Raw genomic sequence first — 12,066 nt, forward strand, 5'->3', positions numbered from 1 at the left:
TCTCTTTGCTGATGATGTAAAGCTATCCAACACCACAGACAATACTGCTACCCTTGAAAAAGACCTCGACTATGTATCAGAATGGTCAATCAAATGGCAACTTGAAATCTCAACAAATAAATGCTCTGTCTTAAATATTGGCAAAAAAAATCAGAAAATAAAATACAGGCTGAATGGTCAAGACCTTGTTGATGATCCAAACTCTATCAAGGACTTTGGAGTACTCATCTCTAATGATCTAAGTGCTAGAGCCCACTGTAACTACATAGCCAAAAAGGCATTACGAGTTGTTAACTTAATCCTATGTAGCTTTTTCTCTGGTAATATTACACTATTAACTAGAGCATACAAAACATTTGCTAGACCAATACTTGAATACAGCTCATCAGTCTGGAACCCACATTATGTATCTGATATTAACACAGTTGAAAAAGTCCAGAAATATTTCACTAGAAGAGTTCTCCACTCCTTTACTCCTTGCAGAATACTTTATGCCACCAGACTTGAAATTCTAGACCTAGAAAACCTAGAACTACGCCACCTTCTGTCCGATCTAAGTATAGTATATAAAATCATACATTGCAATGTCCTACCTGTCAATGAATACTTCAGCTTCAACCATAACCATACAAGAGCACACAATAGATACAAACTCAAGGTAAATCGCATCAAACTTGATTACAGGAAATACGACTTCAGCAACAGAGTGGTCAATGTCTGGAATACTCTACCTGACTCTGTGGTTTCTTCCCCAAACCCCAAAAACTTTAACCTTAGACTGTCTACTATTGACCTCACCCCTTTCCTAAGAGGTTTGTAGGGGGCGTGCATAAGTGCACCAACCTGCCTACTGTCCCTGTCCTATTGTTTCTTTTTATTTTTCTTATATGTATCCATTTCATAACTATGTATATACTTATACCTATTATCTTGTAAGTGATTGACAAATCAAATCAAATAAATAAATAAATAAAATAAACTGTTCACATAATACACAGGCTAATATCAATTGGTCAGGTTATACAGCAATGTGTTATTAAGGCATAGCTATTTTAGTTTCTTAATTATTTTGAGCATGCTGATAAATACAATCACATAGCTCTACGAAGACACACACACACACACAATCAAACAGGAAAACTGCTTTAATTGCTTCCTCCTTATTTACCTAGCCACAAGTTTCGTTTACTGAAGTTTAAGGTTTATTATCATTGGTAGATAGCAATGTAATCCCGCCCACAACATGTAGCTATGCCCACAATGTTTTCCGCCATTAGTTAGGTCTTATTGGTTAAAAAGGAGGTAATCTGAGCTGCCATTGGATGAAAATTCGAGCAGCCGTGTCTTTCAGAAGCAGGGCAGGTGTTTTATTGGATGCTCGGATGGAGGGCGGGGCTGCCTAGCTTTTTAAGTGCCCTTATTTCCCTTATCAGCCCTAAGGGATTTTTCCCCCCCACGAAAAGTGTTTGTGAAGGACGTGAGATGTGGCGGCTGATGTGGTTACTGGCGGGAGTGACCGCAATCCCTCCTCACCAGGAGACGGCACGGGTCGCCCGCTTCGTGGCCCATATGTGTGACTGGGGCGCCCTGGCCACGATCTCCACGCAGGATCCTCCGATGCGGGGCCAACCCTTCGCCAATGTCTTTTCCATCAGCGATGGGCCGGTGGGGAAAAGTAGCGGGGTCCCTTATATGTACCTGACGGAGCTGGAAATCTCAGTGCGTGACTTGAAGGTGAGCCGTGGCTGATAGCTTCGTCCTGGATATGTTGCCTTTGAAGGAAGTGCCCGGATGGTTTGGGGTTGGCATGGTGTGGTCCGGCATAAAAGAAGAAAATGCAGTTTCCCTCATCAGCATTTTTGGTCAGTTCTCGGGGAATAATAGCTTTCTTATGAGGAAGATTAAATTCGTCCGGATTTCCAAAAAATGATTTAAATTCCCCCACTCCCCAGAACTATTTTTTTCTCTGTATTGCAAGTTGATGCGCCCCAATTTTGAGATTAAACTATAAAGAGTTGTGGGTCAAATTAAATTTAATTGTGTTGTTTTCTGTGGCTATGAGAGCATAGTTTTAAGGACAACCCATAAGTACCTACTGACTTTTTGAAAAAGATGATGCAAAAAGAATCATGAATTATTTTTCAACATAAAATAAACAGATTTTTATGCGATGTCCAAACTATTCCATTTAGTACATACCGTATGCTTCTGTGTTTTAGTTAACAAGCCTGTGGCATGAGACTTGCAATGTAAAGATTTGACAATCATAATTCAACCCCCGAGATAAGCAGGAATATCATGCCAATTTTCTGGCTCAAGGCTGAGTTAAATATACTATGAAAAACTGGATGGGATTTCTCCACCATTTTTTAATATTGTAGTCTGGAATGGATTGTAACCATTGCAGTAGTAAGGTGTTTCAATTTTTCTTTCAATTTAAATAGCAAAGCCTATTTTTCAGAATGGCTATTTATCTTGCATAACAAAATAGAGATGACATGGAGTATTTTATCCTGTATGATAAACAGTAGGTTCTGATGGTAATCCTGATTTTTTAAATTGGACAAATGCAAAGATCTTATGAAAAAGAAGTTAAGTGTACAAATATGGATAAGATATGTGAAAAGGAACTTGGAATTATAATTGATCACAATAAAATAGACTGAATTTTAGGCTGTACGAAGTAGAAATATAATTGCAAAACAACCTGAAGCAATAGGTTTACTATGTTCTGTATTAAATATCAATAAGATATACTTTTGTCTGTATTCAGTGGTTTAGTCACACGACCATAGTGCTCCATTTATGCTAAGCCATATTTTTAAGCAGTGTTGAGTGAATTGTAATCAGTAGATTTGTGACATATTAAAACACAGAAGTTACTTTATATATTATATAGTAAGATTTAATTATTAATGCAATGTGTGAATGAAGGTAGCTACAGTGATATTTGTTTGTGTAGAGAGGAGTCAGTGTTACAATTTTCATGGCTGAGTATTAAAAATACATGTTCTGCTTCCAAGCAATAAAGCTTTAGGGATGTCAGTGCTTAAAAAGGAGACCAACATTTCTGTAACAGAAGGATAATTTTCACACACTTCTAGACTGAACATTTACAGCATTTATTTATTTGTTTGTTTGTTTTATATTGCCGGCTATTAGGTTTTCGCAAATCAGATTTCTTATAGAACCAGGGCATAGAATTTTGGATCCACTTCCAAGAAAGATTGTTTAAAATGATAATCTTAACAGGCCCATTCTTTTTACCTAGTATGGGAAATTGTCAATCTGAGGGGACTCAGCTAGTTGTTATTAGAGTCTTATGTTGTTTACCTCACATATGACATTATGACAAGCCATTCTCTACAGCAGGAGTCTCCAACCTTGGCAATTTTAAGCCTGGAGGACTTCAGCTCCTAGAATTCCCCAGCCAGCTTTCCTTTCCTTTCAGTTCTTTCTTGATAGCTCAAAAGGCTATGATAAGTTTATTTGGATTTTTTTGACCTCACTCTTATCCATTCTTTTCCTTTTTCTTTCATCATCTTCTAAAATAATAGTGTAATTGGAAGAAACCTCTGTGTGGGTATGTGTTTAAATATAGATGTCAAGCCACATTATACTTAAGTGTAGGTGCATTTTTCTTTATTGCACGTGATCAGCAAATTTGAATAAATGAGAGACACTGGGAATCAGGCAACATATTTAATAAACAATTATTAAGCCAAATAGTTACATACACACTAATACATCATGATAGTCTATGCTTGCCTTGGTAGAAGTAATTAAAACAGAACCATAAAAGGGAGGTTCCAAATGTAATATACTAAGGAGATGAAGTTTCATAGGAACCAAAGTTTAAAAGACATATTGAAAACATACCTGTTTAGAGAACTTACTCCTTCTCAAATAATGTTCACTTAAACTGAAAAAGTAAGTACAAGACAACTCTATGTAGGGCAAGTTTGATTTTTAAAAACTGATTTATTTTCTTCTTTTTACTTTAAGAATATTTTTCTCTGCAAAAAAGGACTAAATCACCCACAATTTCTGCTTTTGTAAACATTGATAAGTATTAATGAATTGGGTTTATCAAATTGGATTTATTAAACTTGATTTTTAAAAATTGAGTCAAGTACAGTTTTTAGAAAGAGACAGAGTTCTCCACATCATGGTAGGACAAAAGAATGAATTATCTTTGCCCATCTATGTTTTCTTGAGAGAATGAAATATATTCACACTATCAACTGGTCTATGTCAGATCTTAAAATAAACTGCACTAACAGTGCTCTGTCGCAGTATTAACAAGAATTATGAGGTGGAAGAAATCCCACAATGATCCTGGAGTGATTGCTCTCATAGACAGAATGATTTCTAGCTCATCACTACCTTAGTTTCTTAGCAAATGCCGTGTAGAGAAACTTTGAATTAATTTGAACTGAACTAAAGTACTTTGAATATTAATAATTAAATAATTTTAATTATGTATAAGTAATTAATATTAATAATTAAATATTAAATTGTCTCCAAGCAACTATTAGTCAAATGAATAGAAATTGTTATGACTCATAAGGAAATAATGCTTTCATGAATGTGAGTTTGACATTGTTTCATCTAATTATCTTTAAATTAGATGAAACTATGGCAAACTCACATGCAGTTACAAATGATTCAGTGGACATATTTTGGATACCTCCATATCTATGATTTGCAAGATATGCTTTCTGAGGGGATAGTTGCAAAGGAAAATTGATTTTTGGGTAACAGGTGCAGATCAATTTTTAAAAACATGCTTATAACCCTTAAGAAGTCTACTATTTGAGATTTGGCTCAAACCCTGGAAGAGATGTACCAGTATGCCAATCTGGTTGTATTTTTGTGAACTTTTTCCCATCTGGACTAAAATGTGAACTGGGAAGGAGGGAGGGAGGGAGAGATTTTTCAATGATGATGTATTCACAATTATCTTAGTTTACAGGTGGTTCCATGTTTCTTTAATATGGTAATAAGTATTATTGCCAGTATTTTTTGATTGCATATTTTCAATGCTTGCTTCCGATTGGCAACAAAGGAAGGAAAACCTCTAAAATATGTTGATGAGGGTTGTGTCACAAACATTTCTACACTCTTACTTTGAACTTCATGGAATGTCTTTTCTTCCCTTCTGAAGTATGCAGGAAGTTGTGACAGCCTTAATCTCTGTGTTGGTAGACCTGAATACAGATTTTGAAAGTATCCATTCTTGTTTGGGAGCTCAGTTGTATCTCTGAAATGCTTTCTAATCTAGAACTTGTACACGTTTTGTTTGTTGTAGAAATATAATTAGCAACTTAAGGTTAAGTTTATAACACTGAAAATCTTAAATTCTCAAGAAATGCATGTCTAAACAAGTAAGCTGTGTCTTGTCAATGTGACTTCTATATTGAGTACTTGAGAAAACAAAGTTCTATAAATAACATGACCTACTACTATGTTCCCTCGGTATGTGAAGTGACATAAACCAAAGATTTGTTTGATTTGGGTAATGCTTTTTAAAACTCTTGATAATGACTACTCAACTTATTCATTTATTGAACAATGTACATTTAGGGTCCAGTGGCTTCTTGCTCATTAGAACCTTGAGTGAATATTACAAGCTCTTCTAAAAGTTGTTTACCATTTGTTATCTTATTTGTAGCTGTTATGGACATATTAAAGCTGAATGTAATATTAAATGTTCATACATTTTTTCATAGATGGTAAGAAAGGTAGAATTCTAGAGATCTTGAAAACATTTTTCCCATTTGTGACATTTTAGATGATTCCAATAAAAGTGCTTCAACTGGGAAAAGTTTGTATATTTTGGAACTCTATTCTTTGAAATTAGAGTCCATTGATTACTCTGTTATCTGTGTACAATTTGTCAGATAAGAACTATTGGAGATGGTTATAAAGTTCTTTCTTTGAAAAGAGAGAAAAATGTAGCATTCTGTTGTGTAGTTATAAAATATGAAGATCCTAAAAAAACTTTTCAACACTGTGGGCTGTATTTCTAAAAATGTATTTGATAATTCCATGTTGCTTATTGGACCATGAGGTTAACTTGTCCTGTCCTCATTCTGAAGGACAGTATCTTGAAAAAGTGCTGCTGTCTTTTTATCTCCAGCAATACAGATGACAGCTGGAGACATTTTCCACAGATAATATACTCAGTGATGAATCAGCAAATTCTTGGAATTTAGTAATCTGTATCTGGGTTAATATTGAAGCAACAAATGTAAAATGCTTGTATTTAAATCATGTGCTGATGTAACTTCACTTTTCCCCTCCAAAAAATTTGTTTGAATATTTCAAGAGGTCACAATTCAGTTTTGTGCCTATAGAAAAGGCTGAGTCAACATCATGTGATTTTTTAAACTTTTACACTGAATTAAAAAATGAAACAAGCAAATTCAAGTGTTTTTGGTGCATTACCTTTGACAAGTATATTTATGTCAAATTATCTTTTGTGCATTATTTTACTCAATGAGCTGGAACTTTGATTAAACCCAATTTACCTCTTGTATTTCAGGTGAATGCAAATGCTTCTCTAACAATGTCCTTGGCACAGACATCTTATTGCAAGAAGCAAGGTTATGATCCTCAAGATCCTCTATGTGCCCATGTGATCTTCTATGGCGTAGTTGAGAAGGTAAATCAGTATCTGTGCTGGTAACAAGGCTACAGATCAGAAATTCTACAGAAGGCTACAGAACAGCAGGTTCTGACCAGTTCTGGAGAACTGGTAGCAGAAATGTTGAGTAGTTCAGAGAACTGGCAAATACCACCTCTGACTGGAGATTTTACAGTATCCTTCTCCTGCCAAGTCATGACCACAGAACCCATAGTAAAATTTTTTGAATCCAATCACTGCTACAGATGTAAATTTTAGCTCAGAATTAGAAAATAGTTCTCATAATAATGTGTTTTAAACTTTGTTAACATAATCTCTGTCTCCTGGGTCCACATATTTAACAGTAAAAATCCATATAAATATTTGACCCTGATATAATGAAGGGGCTTTCTTATTTTGTGATGAGGAGATAGCCACATAGGACAATGCATTGTCTTCCGCAACTACTTTCCTCATTTATGGGACTCTGCTGCTGGAATTGCATTATCTCACAATGCTTTATAAATTATGTGGCAAACTACTGAGTAAGTGATTATAGAGTATTGCTAAAAAGGTTCTCTCCAGTTTTGGGATTTCAGAGAGAAATTGCTTTCTTCTTCACAGTTGGCAAGGTGATGAAAAATAACCTTTAGCCTAGAAAACTTTATACTTCAACACATTTATTCCTTTTTATTGTGGCAAAACATATTTATGTAGGCATATAATTGCTGCAGTCAGAAGAAACTTTTGACACTTTCAACATGTTCATAAAAATTCAGTAAAACATCTACAGCATAACTACAAATAAATACCACATAAAACAATATTGTTTTAATCTTCATTTGGAGCTTTGCATTTCAGAGTTAATTCAAGGAACCAAGTGGACGTAGAGAAGGTGAGGTTCAAGTTCTGTTGAGTTTAACAGGAATTATTCCAAAGATATTGTCTATAGCAAGGTGGTCAAACTCACAGCCCGCAGGCTGGATGTGTCACATGCTGGCCATGCCACGCCTGGTTTAGTGAAGGAGGAAAAAGTCCTGATATGCCACATGACGCCGCCGGGACGTGAGTTTGACACGCCTGGTTTGTAGTATTATGGTTCAAATGACATCAGTGTTTGAAATTGGGGTGAGCAATCTGTGGCACATACCCATGACATTATTTGCAATTATTCCAGAATGTAAGAGACAGTGACCCAAAAAATAGAGATATGAGATAAGAACAAAAAAAGAATTACAAGTAATTCTAGTCAATTCAATGCCATTAATTATATCCCTCCATTATCTTATTCTACCAAAATACACAAATTCATCCATCTGCTCAATATTTTCACTATTTATGTAAACCTAAAACTATTTAGTATTTTCCCTATTAAAAACACCTACCTTATTCTTTGATGCATTAGCAGATCCATATGCTTTATTGCTTCATATAATACAATATATTTAGTGTTTGCTGAAAATTATTCAGTTCTCAGCCAACAATTTTTTGCATTGAAAAGTACAAATAACGTTCACAGTGCCTGCCAACCTTCCTTCATCTTCTCACAAATATTCCTTATAATTATATCCATAAATATGTGCACATCTTTGACTTATTCTGAGCTCAGTGTCAAACTATTTATTAAGCATTCCACTTGGTCTCATGCATGCTTTATCTCCATCTTATTGCATTCAACTGTTAACCTTTAACTCCATATTCACATAAAACATTCAGTAAATAAATCTTGACTTTATCGCATGCTTTCTCTAAATCAACAAATGAACAATAAACTTTTTTCCCATTTTCATGCATTTTTTCAATGACTGCTGACGAGCAAAACTCTGCACAAGGCCACACTGCTCTTTTCAAATTTTTCTCATTGTTACCCAATCTAAACATTTATCTTGTACGATTTGTATCCTAACCTTATAATTCATAAAAAAAATTGATGTAGTACAGTTTTAAAAACAAATTTAACTACCTTCCGGTCCTAAAAATATTAAGTTCCTAGCCACTACATGGTCATCCAAGCAGTAATCAGGACAAATAATTACACATGTACTGCTTTTATGAATGTGCTGCTTTTTCTGTACAACTAAAGCAGTTCAACTTGTTGGACACAGTTTTCCAGCTATTGGTTGTGAGACTATTAACTAAATGCAGAGGCTGCAATTCAAAGTCAACAATTCCACTGGATTGAGTCCAGACTTCTGTTCAAATTCTAGTTATATGTTCTGTTACGTCCTGGATTGTCCTATCTTGAGAAGACTTGCAGAAAAATATAATGGCTGACTAATTTTTTTGTCTTTTATATTACGGAAAATACTTTTTTTAGGTTCAGAATGGTACAGAAACTGACTTTGCAAAGACAGCACTTTTCAGTAGACATCCTGAAATGGCATTTTGGCCTATAGGGCATAAGTGGTTTTTTGCCAAACTGAACATCATCAACATTTGGCTTCTAGACTTCTTTGGTGGAATCAAAACTGTGACCCCAGAAGACTATTTTAACGCTGTACCATAGTAAGTGCTCCATTTTGTTATATAACTTTTGAAGTAATATTTTTGAAGTTGTCATTTATGATTCTGACACATATAGTACACACTTGAATTCTCTCTCTCTCTCTCTTTTATCAAAACCACTTTAATATATTTGTAATTAAAATCAAAGCCTTCTCTGCCATGGTGCTTGCATTATGAAACATTCCCCCTCTCACCTTGAAATTAGAGAATCGAGATCATATGAAGTGTTAATACCACATTATAATGCTTTAGTAAGACCACACTTGGAATGCTGCATCCAGTTTTGGTTGCCACGATGTAAAAAAATATGTTAAGATTCTAGAAAGAGTGTAGACAAAAGCAACAAAGATGATTAGGGCAATGGAGGCTAAAACATAAAGAATGGTTACTGGAATTGGGTATGTCTAGTTTAATAAAAAGAATGAATGGGGTGACATGATACTAGTACTCCAATATCTCAGGGGTTGCCATAGAGAAGAGGGAGTCAAGCTATTCTCCAAATCACTTGAAGGCAGGACAAGAAGCAATGGATGGAAACTAATCAAGGAGAGAAGCAACCTAGAATTAAGGAGAAATTTCTGTCAGAACAATTAATCGGTGGAACAACTTGCCTCAGAAGTTGTGAATGCTCTGACACTAGAGGTTTTTAAGAGATTGGACAACCATTTTTTCTGAAATGGTATAGGGTTTCCTGCCTGAGCAGGGGGTTGGACTAGAAGACCTCCAAGGTCCCTTCCAACATTGTTATTCTAATTCTAATTCTTTGACATTCCAAAAAGCCCTCAAGATATGATTATCAGGCCTGTGATTGTCAGGGAACTGAAGTCTTACTTAGATGGCTCTGTTGTTGAGTGCCATTATTATCGTCCTTTTGCCTATTGTTTGTATGTCTGATTGTTATATTTATTAACATGGATGTTTATATATTATACCCATTTTTACATTTGAAATCAGATCAAATCAATTTTATTTGACATACCTGTTGTTTTTACATTTGTTGTTCATCTGATAGTTGTGCACTACCCAGAATCACTTCTGGAAAAATGGGAGGCAATGTAAGTTAGATAGATAGATAAAATAATAAAATAAAATAAAATTGTCTTGTTCCTTTCACTGTTGAGGAAATTGACTACTGTTATAATCTCATCCTAGGGCTTATCCCAAATGATAGATAGCCGTCTCTTATTTGTAGATAGCCAAAATAGAATTACATGATATTGTGTAGTCACATAAGTACACAAGTTCCCAACGTGCATAAAAGATAATGAAGTTTTTATAGCCTGCCATCTATTCTGGTATGACCTGCTCTGGCTGATAATGGCTTTCCAAAATCTCATGCTGGAATTCTTCTCTGCCTTGCAACTGTGATCTTGCTTTGCTTTTATCATAGAATTTTGAAGGAAAAATGCCAAAATGATTACTTCACAGTGCCAAGATACCATTTTAACTATTTTTCTTGTTTATCCTTTTGTAGGGATTAACATTTTTTGGATGCAACTGGACATCTCTCCTTTCACGAATCAGTTCCATAACAAGAAGATAAGGACTCTGTGGGAACTGTGCAACCTTCCAAATCTGCATATTCATTTGAAATTCTGATGGACTGTTTATGCAGTATGCATTTTTTGTGAGGGAACCCCTCCATCTTTAAAAGTCTGAAATTCGTGGCAAGAAATCTAGTTCTATGAACACATTTTTCAGGACATGTAAATCGACACAGCCTGCATAATTTATTTTGCCTTTAAGACTCTGATTTTTAAAGAAAATTAACTATTTTTAGCAAGTCTATAAAAATAAAAATTCAGTTGGGGCAAGAAGAATATAGTCATAAAACAGAAGTAAAGGAAAATTTGGGAGAAGAAAAAGGGAGGTAAATTATTGTAAACTTAACTTTGGTGTGACCAAACATTATCATATATTCATCTGCATTATGCCTTGATTTAGAAATTTGTAAATAGCATCGTGTATTCCATCCTTGCTCCCCTGTTGGTTGAGTTTATTGTTGGAATCAGCTGTGGAAATAATTGTACACCATGATTTGATTTGATTGTATATTATACATTGTCTTTTATTCTCCAACTGGATTTTTATTGTTAAATGGGTGGTTAAATAAATTTATTAAATAAGAGTAATGAAATCTGTGAATAAGTCAGTGACCTGTGTTCAGAAAAATGAAGGCTAAACAAAATGTGACTGTGGCAGTTCTGTAAAATTTCTTCAATCGCCTAGAAGAGCAGCAAAAAGGGTAATGAAATATGAACTTTAAAAAAATTGCTACATAATCTATCACCTTTGTATTAGTGTGCTTTGCCTAGTAGAACATGTTTGTCCCTTAATGATTATGTGCTGGTCTATGACTATAATAAAGATTTGATTTGATTTTATATGATATGATATGAACGGCTTAGCCTAAGTGAAAAAAAACCCTGTAATCCATATTTCTATTTTACTGTTAAAAATAGAACTTTCCAGTCTCTTAAAAATGGATACATTTCATAATATATATTTCAATATCTAAATGCTGTTCCAAATAGTTTGACCCTGCTATTAAGCTTACCTCCAGCACTAAATAGGAATGTAGTTTGTTTCCTTTTGTTTTCATCACCCTCGACTGAACCACCAAGGTTTTAAAATCATGATTAATGTCCTTACCTGATTTGTAAGCCCAGCCACTGGGGCCTATTCCAACAAATCATGTCTTTGTTTGACGAATTTAGTCATATAGTATAAGTGGTTTTCATTTATGTAAATCTTGGTGCATTATTTTTTATTTCTCCAAATTCTGAATGCTGATTATATTTCATTAAGTTTGGATAGTTATTTTTAAAATCAATTAAAGTATTATTGTATCCAGAATGTAACATAGTGGCAGAATTTGAAGGAATGCAAGCCAATAGTGAATTCTTCTTTGTGGAAGAGAAAGGTGTTATCAT

General features: G+C 34.6%; 1 protein-coding gene across 3 annotated transcripts; it reads left to right on the top strand.

Moving 5' to 3' along the window:
• The first annotated feature begins 1,377 nt into the window (after window positions 1-1,377).
• Window positions 1,378-11,517, top strand: CREG1 (cellular repressor of E1A stimulated genes 1). Of its 3 annotated transcripts, XR_015749801.1 has the most exons (5): window positions 1,386-1,734; window positions 6,548-6,667; window positions 8,946-9,133; window positions 10,608-10,797; window positions 10,835-11,256. XR_015749801.1 is itself a non-coding variant. In XM_026664045.2 (4 exons), coding segments are annotated over exons 1-4 (561 nt in total). In that variant the 5' UTR covers window positions 1,378-1,482; the 3' UTR covers window positions 10,609-11,517. The 3 variants fall into 3 exon arrangements, 2 of the variants coding, with proteins under 2 accessions (XP_026519830.2, XP_087822704.1); XM_026664045.2 differs by having other exon boundaries at window positions 1,378-1,734; window positions 10,608-11,517; XM_087966578.1 differs by lacking the exons at window positions 10,608-10,797; window positions 10,835-11,256 and having other exon boundaries at window positions 1,384-1,734; window positions 8,946-9,134.
• Window positions 11,518-12,066: the final 549 nt, after the last annotated feature.

This window comes from Notechis scutatus, chromosome 5 (genome assembly GCF_049901735.1).
Source record: "Notechis scutatus isolate UNSWTSFEM ecotype Mainland chromosome 5, rNotScu1.2, whole genome shotgun sequence".
NCBI classification, from domain to species: Eukaryota; Metazoa; Chordata; class Lepidosauria; order Squamata; family Elapidae; genus Notechis; species Notechis scutatus.

Coding starts and splice junctions, on each gene's coding strand:
- CREG1 (XM_026664045.2), top strand. CDS start 1,483: ATGTGGCGGCTGATGTGGTTACTGGCGGGAGTGACCGCAATCCCTCCT. Junction 1,735..6,547: donor TCTCAGTGCGTGACTTGAAG/GTGAGCCGTGGC, acceptor CTTGTATTTCAG/GTGAATGCAAATGCTTCTCT. Junction 6,668..8,945: donor TCTATGGCGTAGTTGAGAAG/GTAAATCAGTAT, acceptor TACTTTTTTTAG/GTTCAGAATGGTACAGAAAC.